At 31.8% G+C, this 24,224-nt stretch overlaps 3 protein-coding genes across 3 annotated transcripts; 1 reads left to right on the top strand and 2 right to left on the bottom strand.

The window, feature by feature from the left end:
• Window positions 1–720: 720 nt before the first annotated feature.
• On the bottom strand, window positions 721–6,330 carry LOC130825628 (NADH dehydrogenase [ubiquinone] iron-sulfur protein 6, mitochondrial-like). Its single transcript, XM_057690948.1, has 3 exons — window positions 6,013–6,330; window positions 1,112–1,196; window positions 721–1,001 (listed from the first exon to the last, which is right to left on the bottom strand). Exons 1-3 carry the CDS (start codon window positions 6,127–6,129, stop codon window positions 889–891), a joined length of 315 nt encoding a protein of 104 aa, XP_057546931.1. The 5' UTR covers window positions 6,130–6,330; the 3' UTR covers window positions 721–888.
• A 4,039-nt stretch (window positions 6,331–10,369) lies between these two features.
• On the top strand, window positions 10,370–14,107 carry LOC130825627 (uncharacterized). Its single transcript, XM_057690947.1, has 4 exons — window positions 10,370–10,629; window positions 10,710–10,946; window positions 13,632–13,707; window positions 13,823–14,107. The coding sequence occupies exons 1-4, from the start codon at window positions 10,546–10,548 to the stop codon at window positions 13,864–13,866; spliced, it is 441 nt and encodes a 146-aa protein (XP_057546930.1). The 5' UTR covers window positions 10,370–10,545; the 3' UTR covers window positions 13,867–14,107.
• Window positions 14,108–22,386: 8,279 nt separating this feature from the next.
• Window positions 22,387–24,224, bottom strand: LOC130825626 (RHOMBOID-like protein 13). The gene has a single exon (XM_057690946.1). The coding sequence runs from the start codon at window positions 23,657–23,659 to the stop codon at window positions 22,844–22,846; it is 816 nt and encodes a 271-aa protein (XP_057546929.1). The 5' UTR covers window positions 23,660–24,224; the 3' UTR covers window positions 22,387–22,843.

Below are 24,224 nucleotides of genomic sequence, written 5' to 3'. Positions count from 1 at the left end.
AAGGAACCAACTCAACCAAAAGCTTAAGCTAATGGTTGAGGCCCCAAGATATGTTATATACTCTAAGTATCTCTACCTACTTAACAACAAGAGCCATGCACTTGAAGCTTTTAAGGTGTTTAAAGTGAAAGTAGAGAAACAATGTGGTAAAAAAATTAAGATCATGAGGTCAAATAGAGGTGGAGTGTATCATGGTAGATACACCGAGTTAAAGGTGTTCAAAACAGACCAAACGATCCGATATTTATCCGACCTTATAATCGAACCCGACTTCAAAATGAATGTAAAAATATGTATAATCAATGTGGACACAAGACTCAATTTTAAACCGACCTGAAATCAACCCAATGACCCAAATGAACTGCTCTACCGAGAGTGGACAAGAAAAAAATATGAAGAGAATTTATCTACATCTACTTATCAGCAACATAAACTTGTGATTTTTTTAGAATCGGATCTTGACTCGATTAAAGGGCAAGTACCACTTTCTAGAAATGCTCTTGAGTTCAATTCTCACGAAGCTCTTTCCCTTCCCTCAACCAAAAAACTTCAGTTTTTAGAATAATTTTGCTATTTCTTTTTGAAAACAAGTTTGTAGCAAAGATTAAAAATTACATTTTGGATTTACATGCACGATTTATGATACTTGGGCTAAATTTCCAACATCGTAACATTTAAGGCTAATTGCAAGTTTGTTGAAACATATTTGCCAATCTAGCGTTAAGACATATGAAATAGGTGTTTTATTATCTTCCAGTAGATCAATTATGTTCATTGAATCAGATTGTTAGCGTGATGTGCCTTACAATACCAAGGAGAACACGATGCTTACAGGAGAAAAAGGTTGCAACCGTACAAACGCAAACTTCAAAACGGGTAAATCGGCTCCTAATGATGACCACCATGATCTTGAACGTAGCGCAGGCCACAATATTTGCAGATTGCCGGGGTGTCTAGGTCGAGACATATGAACTCAATTGGATGCCCCAAAGGATTCTTAGCTGCCACCAGGAGAAATACACAACGTAATAGGTCAATTGGTTTCAGGGTCTTAGAAGCGTTTTGACTCGATAAGATATCAAAAAAATGAGTTTCGAAAATTCAATCTAACCTCCTTCACAAGCAGCAATTCTCCCTTCCACTTTAATAGGAGGTACTTCATTAATCAACTCCATTGGAGACTTCTTGTTTTTATTCTACAGAGATAGCAAACGAAAAAGGTAAACGTCCAGTTCTACACATTTTACATCTCAGATCCCAAATGCACAACAAAATAAAATTTAAGTGTCTAAGAAAAAAAACTAGCATAAAATCCGAGGAAAACATTCAACAATAAGTAGAAAACAGAATAAGGCTTCCCAACATTTAGACCTAATATAGAGGGTTTAATTTCACGAGGTTCTAAATTCTCAAGATATTAACAGGGATTCTCCCAGGGATTACATTTTTATGGAAATTCAGGTACCATTACCTAATGGTGATCACCATAACACTGAAAAGTAAGCAGCTTCAGAAAGCACTGATCCACACTAGCTTCTTTAAGAAACAATAAAGAACAAAACAATACATTATATAAATCAATTAAGCTCATTATAATTGGTAATAAATTTACAGCTACAAATTTCCTTGTAACTTAACCCAGATTATTTGTGATGTCACTTCATAGAAGTAGAAAAAATATTAAGATGCAGTCGAAATGGAAAACGTAAAGATTGATCAATGAGATATAATTCCACCAAGAACAGCCAAGACGCTTAAAATCTCTTTTACACAGCTTTTGGCTTCTAGTAGTGAGTAGTAATCATTTGTTTAAGTTGACTCGCATGCAAATAGAATAAAATCACATCTAAAATAATGTAGACAGGATAGCGTAATCATAATCCTGAGATGATATGTATATTTCTTTTCATAACTTCTAGATACTAAAAACAACATTGCATATCGCGTTTATGCTTTGGTGCTGATACATGAAATGTTTTTTGGTTTGTACTGTTTGAGCTTTAAACCGGTTCTTTACTCTTGATTGCTGTGTGCTCGACTCAAGATTAAAAAACAAATTCGATGTCAGCCTAGACTCGGCGAAGATCATGCTGTTTGTTGATTTTGTTTTGTTTGTAGCTTGGTATTGGCCAAGGACGTTTGGATACAATCAAATATCAGAGCTTTTATAACCAAAAACATATAGTGAATATGGTTGGAAAGTTTTATGAACAACCAAAATGATCCTAAAGGGTATTACGAATGGCAAAACGTCTAATTGAGTACTTTTGTTCCATGAACAGAGTGGAGTACTGAGATGAATTTCGATACCCATGAATGTTAAAAGAACAAATTAGGCAGATCCGTTAGCAAATTGTAGAAAAAGGCCTAATTCTTATGTGAATGTAGTAAAATCTCAATGTGATTTTGTATATTGATAGTATCGTAAACTTAGTTCGATATTACAAGCTTTCAAGAGGCTTGTGGCTCCAAAATATGAGTCAAGAACTCGTCCACTTTCTAATACAAATTTCTGAATGATGATTCTTTTACCCTTCACCTCTATTAATACTACTATCCTGTACTTATTCCTAAACTATAACTAATTACATTTGATATGTAATTCCTATAATACCCCTGCAAAAGCTATTTGTTACATACCACCTGCCAAAAAAAAAAAAAAACCTTGTCCTCAAGGTGGGTAAATATAACTCAAGCCAAAACAATGGATAAAGGTAAAATCTTGCTGAGCAAGTCTACTTTTCTTCAAAGATCTTGAAAGCTTGAGAAGTGCTAGTAGTGATCCCAATGCAAAAAAAAAAAAAACAAAAAAAAATGCAGTATGATATAGTTAAGGCTTTGCTAGGAATATATTTGAGGATATGGTTAAAAGAAATTCAAGAAGGAAAGGCACGCATATTGACTTGGTCCAAGCTCAATTGATGCTTACGGAGAAAATTGGCCTGTTTTATAATTACAAGGGAAAATGAGTTCCTCTTAAGGATTTCAAGGCAACATCTGAGCAGACTAAGTAGTTACTGAAGAACATGTGCTACAAACCTCAAGTGATTGTTTTGGAGGAAGAGCGAGATGAGATTTGAAGCTCTTGTTCAAGAGCATCATTGAAGAGGTTATTAATCAGAGTTTCAGACATGGTTCAGCTTGTGGTTAAAGATGTCCATGATGAATGCTTTTCCACTGTTGACGCATCTACATACGTCACCTAAGGCCCTCATCATGACACATATACGTTCTCCGTTCCAAATTACTTGCAACATTTGCATAGTTATAATATTCATCAACACTTTTGTTTACGTAATATTTATTTATGCATAAGAAATATTACAGTCATGTGGGATCTTATTTGATTCGCCTCAAAGTCTAGTTTTTAAATAAGATTCATAATTTTTTGTCGAGCGGAAATAAAGATATTTAGTATCAAATTATGTCTTAAATAATGTATAAAAAGTCATGTTGCAAGTAAATTGGAACAGAGAAAGTATTAAGTTGAAGTCTACACGATGGAGTGATTCGATAATCAATAGTGTTTGATCCACCAGAGTTTTTTCTTGGTTACCTAATGAGCGAGAGTCCTTAAAGTCCTAAAGCTACTAGACAAGAAAAGCTCAAAATCTGGTGATTAAGAAATGTATGCAAGCCTACAGCGTACAAAGGTTTTAAGGATGAACCATGCAATAGATATTTGATCCAATCTTGAAGATGTTTGGTTGTGTAACTTGTGTCTCAAGAAATTCAAGGTCGAATTAAATCTGAAAAGGGGTGTCTGAATTCATATGGGTGGGTGCATAACAAAGGATTAAGGACAAACTATTTAACCAGTACTGCAAAAGTAGTTTTGCAAATAGTACCACAAAAGTAGTTTTGCAAACAGTACCACAAACACATAGTTTCAGTTGCTATATGTTATCATTAGACATACTCTAAATATGTACTAGGACGCCCCAAGCATAAACATGTGCGTGACTAGGATTGTACCCGATAAAAGGTGTTGTAATTCTAGTTTTATTAGGCTAGGAATTTTATCTTATTAGACCTAGGGTGAAGCTAGAAGTCTCATTGTATAAATGCCTAATATTTCAGAAATAAATGTGATAGATGATAGAGGATTCAATTTGGAGAAATATTGTTCCTTTGGTGTGTTAAGTGAGTGAGAAAACAAGTGAAGCTCAAAAGTGAATTGAAGAAGGTATGAAGGAAAGAGCTCCGCAAGTAATCTAAATGTTCAAAGAGCCGAATTTTGATCTTTCGAACACCATTAATGTGATGGAGAGTTTCCTCATCAAATATTCCCGTAAATCCGTTTATTTGTTGGAATACTACTAATAATGTTGTGTGGTGGCATAAAAGCCACAAACCCCAACCCTAGAACAAGCACGTTTAAAAGATTTAGAGAATCCTATAGAGAACAAGCAAAACCAATAAAAATAATATCTAACATAGTATTCTTGCTAAAATAGAAGCTTGTGCTAAAGAGATCTTATTTGAGGCATTTTGGGAAACGCATAGTCAAATTATCCATTCTGAGTTGTATGGTAAATTGATCATTGGCTAGCTATTTAGCCCGAAACCTATAAAATACCATTTAGAACTTAGAAGCTTTACCAAGACTTTGTTGAGCTAAATGAGGTTATCACTTAGTGTTCCAATTCCAAAGTGTAATATACAACTCATAGCACCATATGAATACTTCATAAAACTTGTCATTCCCATATTGTCATAGTCAATAGTTTTACCAAAAAATTAGGAAGGGCCATTGTTCTCTTAAGTGATTTTACATGAAATCAAGCGCAAAAAAGTCATATTTCCTTTGTGCTCAGAAGGGGTGTTTGCTTGAAGGGAGTTTGAGTGGAGAATAGGACTTTTGGATGAGGATTGAAAAATTGATTTGTTTGTTCAGTGGGATTGAGAATTTTGGGAAGAATGGGAAATGAGACTAGGAATGGGGAACTCCTACCAAAAATGTCTCGGGAGAAGGTGGTTTTGGTGAGACTTAGATTTTGTATGAAAAGATAAATTTTCCATTGATGAAAGTTTAGAGAAATATGTTTGGCAAGTGTTCACTCATAAATTTATCATACTATTTTATCAATTCTCAATCTATTCTCATTAATTACCAAACAAGCACATAAGAATAGATATATTAAGTTTCCACAATAAATTCCACTTTAGCCTCACCCCTAAGTCTCACAATTCCCTACCCTAGCTATTTGCCAAACACAAGGAGAAGTTGATAGTAATTTTACACTTGATTTATGTACACCAACAACTTAATTACATCACAGACCAATGATCTAACAGGATTTTATCTTAACACCAATAAATGGAAATAAGCAATCATTTTAGACAAGGGCTTATCCCATTTCATATCCGCCACCATTTTAGAGCACCAACTAAATCACAGACCAATCACGTGCGATCAAATATGTGGATAAAGTCAAGTGCTAGGCTACTATAGGAAAAATTAGAACATTGTCCCTCCCCTTGTTGCTCATCCCCTTGTCCCCTCAAAATTTAACTTTCAAAATAATACCAACAACAATGAGTTTAATAATAAACAAAGAAAAAAACTTGAATTTTATTCTTATAAGAATTCCATTGATAAAAATAAAAAAAATAAAAAAATAAAAAAATAAAAAATAAAAAATAAAAAATAAAAACATAATCCATATCCCTGATATGATAGAATTGTGGCCAAAACAAACATTTTCCAAGTTCCAACCTAACATAGCAACCAAGCTTCCAAGTTCCAACATCATCAATCAAGAACAAAATAAAATAATCAAGTCAAAATTGAATAACAGAAGATCTAATCCAATGAACCAGGTCAAATTCTATAACCCTAAACCTAAATTTCATAGGAAAAAAGTAATCATTCTATAAAATTAGCTGGAACATAAAAGATTAAATACATATCAACAAATTCAGATCTTAGTAGAAAGATTATTGGCGAATAAAAATCTGAAGGATATCAAGTGAATGAAATTAAAATTAAAAAAAAACATAGGAATAAACCTGCATCCATTTATCAGTATGGGAGGTGACGACTTCAGTGCTAACGACGCAGAAACTTCTACCATTCGAAAGCAAAGTGGTTGATTTTGCCAACGTTCTCAGCAAGCTCATCGTCATTTTCACTTGATCGATTGCACGATTGAGAGAAAGTTTGAACTATTTTCCCAAAATATATGCTTTAAAAACATGGGTTAGCAAAATTGAGACTTATTTTAGTTGAAATAAACATTGTTGATGATTGGTGACTCGAATCTGAGTCTTAAACGTGATTGAAGATGAAGTTAAGAAGAACGAGTGAAGATGTGGGTCAGAAGCTAGGCGACGATTCGTCACATCTAAAATAGAGAAAGCGACGATTCGTGGCTTTCTCACTGAAGTCGCATTTCCGGGTCAGAAACTTTGCCACGAGTCGTGACATTTTGGATACGACTCGTCGCTTGTTGCAACGAGTCGTTGCTCACTGGAGACGGCTCGTCGCTTTTGACGGTTATGCGTTTTGCTTATTTGCTCGTGAGTTTTTTGACGGTTATTTGAGTTTCTTAGAGCCCAAGTGAAATAGTTTTAAAAACGTCTTTGTTAAAATTACTATTTTAATAAGTAATATGAGTTTGTCATTTTAAAAGTACAATTTTACTTTTAAATTTTAGATATCAATTTTATTATTTTTGGGAACAAAATAAATTATACGACGAAAAATATAGACATATTATCCACCTCATACTTTAATGAGTATGAGTATGAAGTTGAGTCACCTATAATTTTTCCACCTAACTTATGATTCATCAAAGCTAACTCCTTCTTATTTATAAACCTGTACAAACCTATAAACTCCATTCACTTTTCTTCTTCATTATCAACTTAGAGTAAAATTTCTAAAAAATCTCATCCTCTTCCAAAGCAAAAAAGAAATCAATCTGAAAAATTTTAGTTTACTTTTCCATCCTAGGTTCATAAACCCCCCATAATTTAGGTAGTATGTGTTTATATTAGAAACCCCTAATTTCAATTGAGGGTTCTTAAAAATTCAATTGAGATCTCTACAAAATTAGTATGAAGTATGGGAGCTAATTGAAGTGTTTTGATGATTGTAGCTATTGTAGAAGAAGGAGAACACATCTATTAGTATCACCATCTCCATCTCTTTTAGGTTAGAAGTAAGATTTCTTTATGTGTTCTTGATTTCATACTTGTATATTAATTTCATGGCTAATAAGGCCTCAAATTGATATTTGATTGTTTTATGTTAGGCTTTTTATGGGTAATTAAAGTAGCATCAAGAGGACGCTAATTTGAAGTTCATCAAACCATTGAAGAACTTACAAGCTAAAGTGGATCTTGGTTTTGATTTTCTGAAATTTTGTGTGGAATTAATCTTGATCAAAGGTAACCCCATAAACTATTATATGTAAGTATTAATTGAATGTTTTAAAGTAGTTTTAAGTTCTTAAATGGTTGTTGATTCATGTTCAAAGTTGAGAGTAAAGTTCTGAATATTAGAGCAAGTTTCTATCCGAATCTGTTTGGCTGTTTTTGAGATAGTTAGAGTCGTTTATGGGTTCTGATTCCTTCATGAGATTTGTAGAGCTCTAAGTTATGATCATGTGGGCACTTGAATCGCCTCAAAAATGAGTTCGTATGAGAGTTATGCCCAAAATACAAACAGGCTGTCATGAAAATCGAGAATAAGCTTTCTGTTTTGCCATTTTTGGGGCAGTTATGATTGTTTCTGGGTTTTAGTGTCTTCATGGTCGTGTAGCCACTTGAATCGCCTCTATACAAGTTCGTATGAGAAAGTTATGACCAAAATACTAAGAGGTATCCTGAAATGATACTAATACAGGATTTATAAAGTGGGATTAGAAGCTATGAAATAAATTGGGTATTCTTTTAATCAAATGTTTAAGGTTATTTATTGGATATTTGGCATCAATTTAGGGTCATTATTCTTTCTTTATTGATTGGTATTGTTGAGTTATGGTTATTATTTGATTATTATGGGTGTTGGTTCAAGTATCAATTTGGGAACTTAAGTATCAATTGAGTATTTGATTAGTTGATATTATTTGGATAGGATATAAGTTGGATATTGGAATTTAAGATTGGTGTAAAATTAGTTAAACTCCATTGATAGTAACTCAAGTTTTTATATGTTGATGATTGATGATGAATTGATTAATATTTTAAGTAATGATTGTTGATTTCAAAGAAAATCAAGTTAATTCTTGTTTTGTTTTATTATAAAATATTCGACATTGAAAAATGTCCGTTTTTGGGAATTGGCAACGGATATTTATATCCGAATTATTTTGAAATCCTATAGCTTGATAATAGGTAATGGTTATTCGGATCGGTCTCGAGCCTCCGATCCTGTTTCGTTCTTGCAAGAACCGTATTTTCGGTGATGACGATCACCCGTGTTCTCAGGATTTAGATCAAGCCCACTTCCTGACGGTCCAATATATTCCCACGTTTTAAACTGTTGGTACATTATTGTTTTAATATGAATTTTGAATAAATACGTTTGGTATAAAAAGTTTGGTTTGTTTCGCAATGAAATCATATGTTTCATTTGCCGTATTGTTTCGCTATTGACTTGTAAAGTAATAGCCGTATTTTGATTTAGCTATTAACTTGTAAATTTATAGCCGTATTTTGATTCGCTATGAACTAAAGGTTTTTAGCCGTATTTATGTCGATACCAAATGGTCTTTTAAAAAAGTTTGGATTTGGATAAAATAATGTTTATAGATAGTTATCAATTGAGCAAAGAATTTGATTGGAGGTGTTTGTTAATGACTTATATATAAATGTAATAGTTTGTCGGATCACTCAACAATTTAGTTGTTGACAATCTTTGATGGGGCCTATTCCTTATGGGGGATAGATCCATTTTCAGGTTAGCTCTGCGGTGCAGAGGATGTCTACATGTATTATGTGTTACGGGCGAGGCGATGACTTCTTTTGAAATACATTTTGTAAATTATTTATTCGTAAATTAAATTTTAATAATTTCATAATATTTTGTAAATAATATTTACTTATTTATGTAAAAAGTTTTAAATAACTCTGATATTAGTTGCTATGATCACCGAATCACAGGTCAGATTCAGTCCAGACCATTATGAGTCTTTCGCTGTGTTGTGGACAGTATTATTATACTGTTTACGTTGGTTTGGATTGTTTCACCAAGTATCTTTTAGTTAGGTTTTAGTATATATATCTCCTCCTATTAGTGCTAGGGTTGGATGATTCACAAATTGAGAGAGATCACATGAGAGCCCTTATTATTATTGTGAGTGTGATTGTAATTCATCTTGTAAATTCTTTACGATTATAATGAAATTATTTGATCTCGGTGCTGGTGGACGTAGCTATCACATTGATAGTGAACCACGTTAAATTTCTTGTATCATCTTCTTATTGTTAATGTTCGAATCTTTTTATTATTTCATTATTGTTCATTGATTCTTGCTTCCGCTGTCGCACAATAAATATTATTATTCAAATAAAGGTATGGAATTAAATTTTATTTAATTATTATTATTTTTTTCTGCCTATTCTGTGATTCTAGAAAAAATACGAGTTAGATTAGAATTGTCCGAAATCTAAAGAGATTAATTGAAGCTAAGTATAACGTGATATGATTCAAAATCATGAAAATTAAATTAAATTGTCAAAATATTTAATATAAAATCGAAATTAACTCATATAGGGTAGGTTGAAGGTAGAGTAAGAGCTATATAACAATCGAATTCGAAGAAGTCTTAGTAAATAACGTTAATTTGTAAAGTTAACAAATTTCCCTTATGTGGTGGGATTTGATTGGATAAGAGTTTTGTGATTTTAATTTCACTTTTTTGATTTTGTTTATTTTATGATTATTTGTTTTGTCTTTTGTGGTGATTTACAAATTACGATTATTGATTAGGATTTATTAATCAAACTCATGAGTTTTTCTGTAAAGTAGTATTTGCTCTCCAACTGACATAAAACTCGATTCTCAACACAAGTGAAAATTTGTAACTATTCTAAACATGAGTTTTTGTGAGACACGGTATCTTTGAAAGACCATTTTCAATTGAGCCGGCCTATTATGTATTTTTAAAATATTATAAGTAGGTATTAAGAATATGTAAGTAGACATTTAAGGTATTGAAAGTAGGCATTAAGGATACAGAAAGTAAGCATTAAGGATAAAGTAAGTAGACATTAAAAATACGATAAGTTGAGATTAATCTTTAGTGGGCTGAATTTGTGATACATTTTTCAAAAAGACAGTCTCTCAAGAGACTAGTTGGAGTAATAAATTGGAGTAAGATAATTTTTCAATGCAAACAAACACCGGGTATTTAGTTTTATGAGATTTTCAATAGAAAAAAAAATAGCAAAGCCAAGAAAATAAGAATCTTCATGAGTATCATACTTTCTAAGTTACACGTGTCATCTCTTGTTGTAAATTGAAATTGCTAAACCCATCATCATACCTGCCCAGAAAGCGGCAGCAGTTGTAAAAGCTTCAAACAGCCGGAAAAAATGGCTGCCGCCAAAGGAGTGTGCTTGAACCATATCGCCAGAGAGTCTGCCGACATCAAACGCCTGGCGTCCTTTTACCAAGAGGTTCTCTCTCTTTCTCTCTCTTTAGTTTTAATGGAAATACATGGTGTTTACTGTTTATGTAAGCTTTGTTGCGATGGCAGATACTAGGGTTTGAGCAGATAGAGAGTCCTAAATTCGACCAATTTGAGGTAATATGGCTTAGGAGCAGTCTTCCTCCTTATTTCTCTCTTCATCTGATTCAGAGGAATCCGTCTACCAACCTCCCTGAAGGTCCTTTTAGTGCTGCTTCTCCTATCAAAGACCCCAGTCACCTTCCTAGAGGCCACCATGTCTCTTTCTCTGTCTCTAATTTCGATGAATTTGTTCAATTTCTCAAGGTAATTCACCATATCTTGGTTCTTTTAAGGTCGATAAACCTTTGATTCCTGAAATTGATGTTAATTTTTAATGTTAATAAGTTTACTATTGATGCATTTGTACTATTCTTGTATTCAAGTTTTTCAAGGCTACAAAATTTACCTTCATCAGTATTCGCAATCCTATTTAAGTGCTAATTTTTATGAGATATGCTATGCATTCCCATGGTAGTTAAGCTCTCATCGTCGAACATGTATTTTTCTTCTTAATTTTTCATTACCATATATTATAATCTTTTCACATTGTAATGGATGGAAATTAATATTGTGAAGAAAATAATATGATAAGTGTAGGACAAGCATGATTGTAAACCCAGTGATGGATTTTTTCTTAGCTCAATTACACTAGAGAGTTTGTGAGATGTTTTGTAGACCTATACTAAGGACAATTATAAGAAAGAAAGTAGAGTTGACTTCAAAAGGAGTCTAAGAGGGAGAAAACTCTATTGTAGACAGTTTGCCTGAAATGAGAGCATTTAGTGCTAGTTGAGAGTCACCATTGTCAAGAGCTTATGAAGGCAAACACTTGAGAGCTCGTGAGCTTTGCAACTGTTTTTTTCATGGTTGATACAAGATTTTGATTGTTGTGGACTAATGTAGAGGATAAAGAAAGTTACCCATTTTTTGTGTACTTTTGATGTTGTTTGTGTGTTTCTTTGACTTCCGTGCTAGAGCAAGTTAAAGAAATTAAGATTGAGTAAGGAAGACAATAGCATCATGAAGTAAGAAGCATATCAATAAAGAACAACAATAAATTTGTTCTTTAGGATGAGTGGTTAGAAGACATCACACGAATTAGTGGTAATGACGATTTAGAAAAGCCATCTCGTATTGAAGAAGACATAAAATACACCAGTGTTAATCGCAAACTCGATTATGAGATTTTGGTGGCCTTACAGCAAACTTAATATGAAACATGAATAATTATATACTCCCTCCTATTCATTTTACTTGTCCCATTTGCTTTTTCTCACTTGTTAAGGTAACATTTTGACTCTTAATATATCTAATTATGCTTCATTAAAAATTATGAAAAGTTGGTATTAGTAATCCTTGCATTGAGATGAACAAAAGGAGAACCTACTTGACCATATTTTAACTTATAGATTAAGAATAACATACAAATTAAAGAAACTAGTGAATAGTGACAAAAAGTAAATGGGAAAAGTAAAATGAATATGAGGGAGTAATATTTTATTACCTTGATATCGTTAAGTGGCTTTCACCTATGGCGGAACTCTTGATAACAAATAAATAAAATAAAATATTAGAACCTTTTAGGGTATGCAAAAGTTTGACATTTGTAAATCGTTCTTTGTTATTATCCCCAAACATATGAGTTTTAGATGTGTCTAATTTCATATAATTAGCACTTAAAATTATATTAAATGCCTTACTATTCAACAAAAATAAATTTTATTAGCATTTCTTGATCCAAAATTTACAACAATAAAATTCCTAAGTTTTATGTTGGGGCTCATGGTGCATGCCCCTCTCGCCCTAGTAATGCTTTGAAAGAGGCATGATCATCATGTAGAATTAGGGTCTGCACATTGGTAAGCACTGCTACGAGCTTTGTTAATAGGATAACAAGGGTTGTATATGTTGATAATGTGTGTTGCCATTGCTACAAAAACGACTATATGTAATATCTTTCACAAAACTAAACAAGTGCACTTTACTGTTATAACCTTTTGGAGAAGATGAAATCGACCAACTCCATCGCTTAAGTATTAGTGATTCTCAATGGAAAATTGAAAATCACAACTAAGTTGAGGAGGATAAATGAGGTGAGTAAGACAACCTCATTGATGAAGAAGGAGAAGAAAATGTGGGTAAAGAAGAACTCATTAATTGAAGAAATGAAGCAGGTTACATTTATTGCTGAAGGATCAAAGGAGAATGAAACCTCCACCTTGCATTGGTTAAAGATTGTCGTGGTGAAATCAAAGATGCTTAGTAGCACCGTGAGAAGTTTGGGTGACGTGAATCCGATCTCATTGAGGAGATTAGAGGAGAGGTTACTTGGAGTCTGAAAGTGACTAGAAGGAGCTTAATGCTCATATAAGAATGCACAGGAGTAACAATCCAAGTATGTGTTGCATTGTATAGAAATCTTTGAAGGCGTGGAAGGTGAAGATGAGTAAGCCCTCAAGGAAGGTGACAATAACAGATGTAGTAAGAAGATAACCACCATGAAGGGTGGTGTATAGGAAGAGTGACACTTTATCTTAAAGGGAAGAATGTTAAGGCACACACTCATGTGAAGGCTCAAGTAGTAGAGATAGTGCTATCTGTTATGTTTATTATCATCTTAGTATGCTAATTCGTGTGGACAGTCAATCAGCATAGAGTGGGAAACGAGGTCGCATGTAGTATGTGGGGGGTATTTGTAGTTCAATTTTGGACATGATCTTGATGTGCCATGTTTTTGTTTCCACGTTCTCAAAAACAAGTGCAATTTTTTGCGGGTTTATGCTTCGTACTCCTAGTTTTATCCAGTATACATATATTTTTTCTGATCCATTTTGTAAAGTAGTATTATAGTTGGGGGTTACATAGTTTTTACTTTGCATCTTCTAAAAATGAGAATTTAGCATTTTCCATTTTCGGTTTTAGCTCGGGTATTCTGTTATTGAAATACAGGAGAAGGGAATTGAGACATGTGAAAAGACTCAACCTGACGGAAAGACGAAGCAAGTATTTTTCTTTGATCCAGATGGTACGTATGTCTTTGCTGCTAACTAGTCAAAACTTAAATAAACTTTGATTTAATATATAACCTACAATAATTATTCGCTTTGATTTCGCCAATTGTTCCGCTTTGTGGTTGGTAGGCAATGGCTTAGAAGTTGGGAGCTGGGGAACTCCATCTCAGTAAACGACTCCTTTACTATGTACATGTGCGGTTATACTTCTACCTCTATGCTGTTCAATAAGATTTGTATTATGGGCAACGATACACGTAATGACGGTCTTGATCATGTAAACAAGCTTAATGGGATGTGTAAAAAACCGAATTGGCTTGACTCAAGATATTATATTTAGAACCCCCAACTTCTGTATAGATGCTCCTTTAGACTTGTAACTTGTTATCGAAATGGAAGCCGTTTGCTATGAAAGCATTGCTTACCCTTTTAAAAATAGTAGAGGTCTTTTCACTGAAAATGGTTCAACTCAACGAAAACTAATCCCTCGGTCTCATGGGTTTAGCTACAAGTACATAATTGTGTTTTACGAGAAAAGGGGTAAAAAGGTTTATTTTATGAGAAATTAAGAAAAATATGTAGATGGATTGAAAAATAAAGGGTGTGGATGAAAATTAGGAAAAAAAAAATGAGTCATAGCTGACATAAAAATGGAGCAATTTTCATACTTAATTAGAAATGTAACAATTACCATAGAAGATTCATTGAAAATCATGGTTAATATTATTTAATGAGTCATAGATGAAAAAAATGATATTACTAAAATAATATTAACCATAATGTTCATCTATGATTCATAAAATAATAACCCCATGGGTGTATTGTGAAGCTAAATGAACATGGTAATTTATTGCGATGTCGACACATAAATAAATTTCAAATCGGTACGAAATAAGTAAACATAAACAAATTTAAATCCATATTTCCCATAATCAATTAATCATACTCTAAATAATTGTCAAGCTTAATATTTTATTAATACAAAATGACCTAATATGATTATTTTGTATTTTATTTTTTTTTATCTACGTATAAAGATCTCACATGAATTTACTTTTTTATTATTTTGTACTTTTGTCAATATTTCATATTTAAGGACTTTAATGAAAGTGCAACATACTAATATTGAGACGGAATGAGTATCTTTTTTAATAATTAAATTAATGAACTCACGCATAGTAAAATGTCTCATTTGATCATGTGTATCTTGCACATTATGTTTGTTATCACTAACCAATCGAAAACAAATTTTATTAATACTATCGTTAACAAGGATAAGATTACGTACACGTGATTCTCAAATCCCCTTGTTTCAAGATGAGGACTACATAATAACATGGAAATAGTACGATTTTTTTTTGCACAAATTTTACTATAAAAAAATTGGGCATTATTAAAGTTCGCCACCCTTTTCATTTTATCGTCACCCCTCCTAATGAAATTACGAATTTGCCCCTAGAGTTTAAAAAATTACGAATTTGTCATTGGACTTAATAGCACTATTATCAACTAAATTAATAAAAAAATTATTAATAAAAAAATTAAAAATTAATTAACAATTAAATTTTAATTACTATATTATTATTATATTAAAAAATAATTAAACATTCAAATAAATTATTTAAATTCAAAACTAATTATTATAATAACATTATCATAATATAATATTATATTAAAATAAAATAATTTATTACAACATTTATTTAAATAACAATAACTTAAAAAACTAATTAATTAAACCAAAAAATTTCATAATTAAAAATTAAAAAAAAAAAGTGCAACTCGACCTAGGTACAGTCGCACTTTTTGTGCAACTGATAATTTTTTTTTAAATTTTAATTAATTTTATTTATATTATTATTTCTATTATTATTATTATTATTATTATTATTGTTGTTGTTATTATAAAATAAAATAATTTATTACAACATTTATTTAAATAACAATGTTCTTACTCGCTTGATTGGAGCTGTCGGTGCAATTTGGGATTCTACTGATGATGCTGAGCCTTTCGATGAACAAGAAGATGGCAACCTCTTGCCATGGCTGGTTTCTTGTGAAACCAGGAGATAATTTTTCTAGAGAGAGAAGGAAGAGAGAGAGTAACTATTATTATTATTATTATTATTATTATTATTATTATTATTATTATTATTTAAATAACAATAACTTAAAAAATAAATTAATTAAACAAAAGAAATTTTATAATTCGAAATTAAAAAAAAAATAAAATATTAATACCAGTCGCACTAAAAGTGCGACTCAACGTAGGTATAGTTGCACTTTTTGTGCGACTGGTATTATTTTTTTTTTAAATATTTTTATTAATTTTATTTATATTATTATTGTTATTATTATTATTATTATTATTATTATTTTTGTTATTATTATTATTATTATTATTATTATTATTATATTATTATTATTATTATTATATTATTATTATTATTATTATTATTATTATTGTGATTGTTATTATTATTATTAAATTTTTATTTTTGTTTTAATTATTATATTTAATTAATTTTTTAAATTATTTTTATTAATTATTATTATTATTATTATTATTATTATTATTGTTATTATTATTATTATTATTATTATTATTATTATTATTGTTATTATTATTATTATTATTATTAGTATAAATAAGAAAATTTAAGTTCAGTGGCAAAGTTGTAATTTTTAAAATTTTAGGGTCAAATTCGTAATTTTATTAGAAGGGGTGGCGATAAAATGAAAAAGGTGGCGAACTTTAAGAATCGGATTTTTATTTTAATTTGCCTTAAAGTAACTAAAGACTGCAATATATTTCTATTGCCTGTAATATATATTTTTCCGTTCAATCAAACAATTCAAATAATATTTCACTTAATTATATTTTTCTTACACATTATGTAATATATTTCTATTAAATAAGTTTGAACGATAAATAATAATAATAATATACTTTTTCCGTTCCAAAATACTTAGAACATTTGTTTTTTCACCCTGTGTAATACACTAATTCAATCCTTAATATCTATAATCACGTATAGTGAAAAAATTATAAAAATTTGATATTAATAATCTTTGCAATAAGACGAATCAAACAAAATCTTATTTAACTATGTTTTAACTTATAGATTAAAAATTAATCATAAATTTAGAGCGATGAATAAATAGTGTCGTAATTTTCAATGTTACAACTAATATGGAACGAAGGAAAAGCAAGTATTTCAAAATTACATCCTCTCCACTAACCAAAAAGTCTCAAAAGTCTCAAAATATAATAAGGTGTTTGGCAATTAGATGTTGGCTTTTTGTTTAACCAGCTGGAAATGTTGGCTATTTTTGTTGGTTTTTAAATAGCTAAAAAGCTAGGTGTTTGTGGATATATTTGGTAAATTTGAGTATTAGTTGTTGGCTATTTATGAGAAAAAAGTAGGCGAACAAGCCAAAAGTCAACCAAAAAAGCTACTAGAGCAGTTTTTTTCATTTTGGCTTAAATGCTAGATTTTCAGCTGCTTTAAAGCCATTTACCAAACACTTTTTATTAGCTATTTGACTAACCAACAAACCCAAAGTCAAAAGTTAACCAAAAAGCCAAGTAAAAAGCTAAGAATCAAACACCTAAATAGTGTGAAAATAAAACAATAAGTAAAAATTGTAAAAATATATATTTTCCATTCTAATATTATAATCCTATTATCCTAAAAGTGGTAATATATTTTGTTATTTTCAATTCTAATACATGTAAAAAATATATCACTATGATTTCCGATTCACTGAATGCAAGTTCAATTCAACTTTTTAGAATAATCTTATAATTTACTGAAATCATCAAAACTGAATAGTAATTTTATATTTCCAAACATCAGCCAATATTTCACCAATATTTTATTTTGTTAAGTAGTATAATTTGCAAACTATAATTTTTAAGTTTAGTTATTTTAAAAATAACAATCACAAAGTTTAATTATTGCTAACTACAACCTTTAATGTATCAAACTCTAACAGTGTTACAAACTTACAATCACTAACTTAACTTAGTTAATAACCTTTGACTTTAACTAAACCTAATTAGTCTAATTAAAACACAATTTTCTAAAAATTGTTAAGCTACATTTCCTTTATGGAATTTCTTAAATTTCTAGGAAATGTAGTTGACCAACGATAGGAAGTGTTTTTTTTTTTTTTTTTTTTTCCTTTATTTTTTTGTTTGTTACTCCCTAGTCCCTACAGCAATCACATGGGTTGAGTTGAACAGGTCGGGCCATGTCGCGTCAAACAAAAATGGTAACGGGTCGGGCTAGATCACGGGGTTTTAATGGGCCCATCCCATTGAGCATCTCTACAATGGAAGGCATACATGGTGTACATAATAATGCAGGCAATAATCAGTTCACTGTTATATTGCCAATGCGTCCATAAACGATAACCCGGAAAATCATCCATTTCCGAGAGAAAAAACTGCAGTTAAACGGCAAGGATGAACGAAATTGTAGTAAAAGTTGTAATGGCATTCCGAATAGTAATGATATAACATCGACTATAAGTATATAATAATGGAATCGTTCATTCGGCACTTCAAGACAGAGCTAGAGAGGAGATGATAAACTGTTGAATTAAGAGCTGATTCCCACAATATTGATGACGATATTGAACACCTCATAGATCATACCATGTCTTGCACACTTGATAGTGGTGTAGGATGTGGCATGGGATATGGAGTGGTAAGGTTTGGTTCACTCGATGAATTGATTGATGGTGATGATTTGAGGTGTCTTAGTGAAGGTAAGGCACGAGGTTTGGGACCTCTTGAAGGCTGCTCGACCCATCGAGCATGAGTGGCTCGATCGAGCCAAGCAAGAGCAGACAGACAGCAGCTACTGGTCAGTGGCTCGACCAAGCGAGCGAGGAAGCTCGACCTGAGCGAGCAGCAGGTCTCTTTGCGCATCAGTTTCTGTTTTGTTCCGGTTTTTTGTAGGCTTTAAGCCCTTTTGTCCTAAGTTATTCTAATATGTTTTAGGGCTAAATAAGGAGTCTTAGAACATCATTAGGGATAGAGAGAGGTATATACAAGAGAGTAAACTAGGGTTCACACCATAAGAGTTCTCCCTCTTTGTATTTGCATATTTGTGAGAGATTGAAGTAAAGGTTCAATCTTTACTTTGGGAGATTGTTCTTAAAGCTTTGTAAGGTGAGTCATTAGTGTAAATGAGTTTATATTAATGATAAGATACTTATTTTGAGGAGAGGTATCATTATATACCTCATATATTCTTGTGTTTTGCCATTGTTGTTGCTTGCTTTGTTTTGGGTTGTTTTCTTTGCATTAATTTGTTTATTGTTCTTCACCAAATATCATAGCCCATTCACAACATTAACATAATCTCATTTAAAACAAATGATGATCAAAATAATCCTACGAAAGATCATACAACTAAATGACTAGTACTTGGGCTTCTCTTCTCAAGTATTCACCGGCTCATAATTGCCAAGTTATATCAGCTTGTCTAGTATGAGATCGTCTCACCATGAAATAATTAGCTCATTTTTCTAATCGATCTCTTTAAAATTATAAGTGATTACTTCAATAGACTAAATACATATGGGCCAGTTCAACAGAGATAATTTTACCACAAAACTATTTCATTTAAGAATTTGTACATAACTTGAAATGATCCACAAACTAGTTCATTAACAAATGATCCACTAGAGTTATGATTTACAATGTTAATCCTAAGAGACCGCGTCGTATCATATATTACCAAATCAATATTACCCATGCTATCAAGGTTTTGACTGATATTTGAAAGTATGACAACTACATCACTCCTGTTAGTCTATTACCACATTAGTGTGTCATTATCACAATCGTGACTACTAAGAAAAATTATCATGAATAATGTAATTTTTTGTTTATTTTCCTACTTAATATCAACTATTGATTAACCATGAATAATACCAACTTAAAAAGAGTGTTTTCCTAGAAAATCCCTAACATGTTAAAAATCAAACTATAAGTGATTATAAGACAAAAAAAATTGTAAATTAATTAATAAACTAAAGTTGATATCATTATAGGAAAATACCCCCTAAGTTGATAATGGTATAATTTATAATTAATCAATAGTTGATATTATTGTAGAAAAATTAACAAAAAATTGTATTATTCATAGTAATTTTTCCAAATATATATTTTCCGTTCTAATATTATAATCCTATTTTATCCTAAAAGTGGTAATATATTTTGTTATTTTCAATTCTAATATATGTAAAAAAATATATCACTATTATTTCTAATTCACTGATGGCAAATTCAATTCAAATTTTCAAAAATAATCTTAAAATTTTGTAAAATAATCAAAACTAAATAGTAATTTTATAATGCCATACATCATCCAATATTTCACCAATACTTTATTTTGTAAAGTATAATATGCAAACTACAATTTTTAAATTTAATCGTTTTAAAAATTACAGTCTCAATATATATAATTTTTGTGAATAACTTTCAACTTATCAAACTCAACATTATTAAAACCACTTTTCTAATTTCAATAAAATAACATGCTATAAGGCCTTTGACTTACTTGATAACCTTTAACTTTAACTAAACCCAATTAATCCAATTAAAACACAATTTTCTAGGAAATGTAGTTAACCAAAGATACAGAGAGTTTAGTGTTTTTTTTTTTTTTTTTTTTTTTTTATATATTTGTTTTTATAATTTTATGTTGTTTATTACTCCCTACCGCAATAACATGGGTTGAGTTGAAGCAATTTCTTAACAAGGTGTAATAGATAAATAATCGTAATATATCAATTTGGTAAATTACATGTAAGTAGCAAGTATTTATCCATCTATGACTTTAATGATTTTGTTTTTTTTTATTTTGATTATTTTATTAGGTTTTCTTTTGTCTTTTTATGATAATTTACAAATAACCGTGATTAACTTAGATTTTCTATTTCTTAAAAGGTCGGGCCATGTCATGTCGAACAAAAATGGCCTGCCTCACCGTGATTAACTTAGATTTCTATTTCTTAACAGGTCGAGCCACATCGTGTCAAACAAAAATGGTAATAGGTCGGACAATGCCCTGTCACAGGTCGGGCTGGATAAGGGGGTTTAATGGGCCCATCCCATTGAGCATCTCTACAATGGAAGGGATAATAGTGCAGGCAATAATAGTCAAAATGAAGCAGCTAGCTGAGCTATATGAAGGAAGCCATGTAATCCTAGCACATCCTAATTCACAGCACAATCAGTTCACTGTTATATTGTCTATGCGTCCATGAACAACAACCGGGAAAATTTACAATGTTAATCCTAAGATACGCGTTGTATCATATCGGCAGCGTTGGAAATTTTTTCAAATTTACCAAACCAATATTACCCACGCTATCAAGGTTTTGGCCGATATTTGAAGGTACGACAATCCCATCACTCCTGTTAGACTGTTGTTACGTACCACAATCGTGACTACTACAACATTTTTGCACTATGGGGACTCCGCCAAAAATGTACAAATAAGAAGAAAGAAACTGCATAGAATAAGGACAGTGACATTCACACAATCATTCTTTAGGAAACAAAGTAAACCGTGATTCCTATTTATCACACTCAAAAGTGTTTAAGAATAAGAAGTATCACTGTACTTAATGTAATCACAACTTGAGCCAACAAGAAAAAATGATCAGATAAAACAAAATGATCTTTTCAACAACTATAATGCTTAGTGCAAAACTAGGCCGCAACATATCGTATCAAAAGAGTTGTAAGATTTTTTATCTATGAAACTAATACTACCCGTTACGTAAAGGAGTATTACAAAGGATATCCTGTGGTCTGGGCCGATATTTGGAAGCAAAACAAATGCATCACCCCATTACCAAATTATCGCAACAGTAAAACTAGTAATTATTAACACCTTGTTTGGATTCCAAAATAGTAAGGAAAGGAAAGCAAGGGAATTAAAAGAGAAGGAAGGGAAAGAGAGGGGAGCCAAATAATATGGGATGTCTCCCTTATTTGTTTAGGAGAGGAAGAAAAATAGCCCTTTCCTTCCAAATCTTTCCACATTTGAAGATTCGACAAAATTAAGAGACTTAATCCATACAAATCCCTTCGTTCTAAATCCCTCCCCTTCAATATTGGTATCCATACAAAGAAAATTATATCTATCCAAACATCTCTCTTTCCTTTCCCTCCAATTCTATCAATCCAAACAAAATGTAAAGTTTACTGATGTGATCATAGAAACCCAATCAGGCACAAAACAAAGTCCAACTCCAACTCCCGCCTAGATTTAGTTTCATATGGATGACATGACATACGACACACAACTATTGTGAAATATATTAATGCATAAATAACATAAGCAAGTTGAGTGGTTCTACATCATGTAGACAAAGTATATTTTGATAGCGTTTTAAGAGGGAAAGGAAGAGTGGAGAAGGGAAGGGGAGGGGAACGAAAGGGGGAGATATAATATTGTGTTTTCTTTCCAAATCTTCAATAAAGGATCCGACTAATAGAAAATGGGAAGGAAATCTTCTCTCCATTACCCTTCCTTTAACATAACTCTCTCCCCTCCCCTAATGCTATCCAAATAAAGGCCACCCCTCCATTTTCCTTCCCTTCCTTTCCCCCAATTGCCCCCATCCAAACAGCATAAAAGTTGGCATAATGGCACAAATAAACGTAAATGCTGATAAAATAGAATCATAAGATATTAATAGTACATGGAACAAAATAGGCAATTTAAGGAACATATGGAAAAATACTATAAGATTTTTTGCAATAAATGGAACAATCTACAAGATTCATCTGCCACTATTGGCTAGCATAAGGTCAGATGTAAACCAATAATCGGAACAATTCAATCTTTTAGCCATAAATATACAATGAAAAAGCAATTCCAATTTAAAACTGACCTTGAATGACGCAACAAAACATATATATACTGCACTAGAAGGTCAAAAAGGTTCATTTCTGGGCTGATAGAAGCTGAGTTGAAATGTTGTACAGTCCGTTGTACACTCCTAAGCGTTAAATACAGAACAAAAGTCCTGGCTCCTGGATAATCACAACATGAAACCATCTAATGTCCATATAGAGTCAGCCAAACAAAGCTAATCCACTCTTTCCGATCACAAAATTCAAACCAATTCAACGCCTCCTGTTGGCACTGAACTCATTTGCAATGTTCTACCATTAGCAGGTGCAAGAAACCGAACCATAGGCAACGAAGGATCGGTAACAGATTCAATCTCGAGGAACTCAAAGTCATATGCACCTGATCGCTTCAAACTCACAACGAAAACAAGAGCAATCCATCCCAACAATGTCAAAGCCCAATAATTGTTCATCCCATGAATCAAACCCCAACCAATAGCATACCCAACAATAATCCCTGACAAATGCCCAAGAAAACTAGCTTGTGGAACAATTATCGACGTAAAAACTAATGATTCGAAAGGCGCAAAACTAATAGGCAAAGATAGAAACCCAAAAAGATTCAACTTCGAGCTCGGTTGCTTCACCGACAAAATCGTCATCCACCCAAAAACAACACAAGAGTATCCAACAGCCGTCACTCTTTGAAAATGCTCTAACTTAAGCTTATGAATAAGAACATGATAAGACCCTAATACCAATATTCCAGATAAAACAACCAATACAAGAGTATAATGAAGATAAAATTGAACTCCTAGACCCGTTTCTCCTAATTGTTCTACAATACCAAGACTCCAAAGAGCACTCATATTAAAAACAAGATGGATCACACTAATGTGTGAAAAAGCTGATGTTATTATCCTCCAATGATGCCCTTCAATAGCAGTTTCGTAGCTTAATCCAACTTGTGAATACCCAATATTCTTTTTCTGAATATAAAACCAAATTGCACTACAAATTGCTATAATACAACTAGTAGCAGGTTTTTCCAATATTTCATAAAACAATGGTTTACCCATTTCAAATTAGGGGTAATCCAAGATCTTAAATTGAAAACTATACAAGAATCAACTACCAAGAAATTGAATTTGTAAGTGAAGATTGATAACAATCGAGAATAGTGAAATGGGTACCAGAGAAAAGTACCTAAATGGACGAATTACAGTAGAAATTCCAAGATCCACAAATTGATCAATCCGACCAAAATCTGGGTGAATTTTTCACAGATTTAGAGTAAAATTCTGGGGTTTGTATTAAATTGGCTGTTACAAAGAATTATTTACTCCCTATGGTTATGTTCTTGAGATAAACAGAGAGAATACACAACCGACGCTATTCTAGAAGTTTGATTGTGGTGTAAGCAGTCGAGAGTGGCCTTTGCCTACCTAACAATTATAGAATATTTAGTGATGAGATGACTATTCTATTTTGTATGTTCTACACTTCTAATCTTTAGCCAAGATGGGTAGGTTGTTTTGGGGGTTTGAGGTGGGCACCCTCGTGTCTAAACGGTTAGTGATATAGTCGGATATGTAGTGTTGCGTTTGAAAGAGGTTTGTGTCGCATTTTTCATATATGGGCACC

Source organism: Amaranthus tricolor, chromosome 10 (assembly GCF_026212465.1).
Source record: "Amaranthus tricolor cultivar Red isolate AtriRed21 chromosome 10, ASM2621246v1, whole genome shotgun sequence".
NCBI lineage: Eukaryota > Viridiplantae > Streptophyta > Magnoliopsida > Caryophyllales > Amaranthaceae > Amaranthus > Amaranthus tricolor.
Note: the sequence above shows the minus strand (reverse complement) of the source record. Positions and strands in the feature narration are given on the sequence as shown.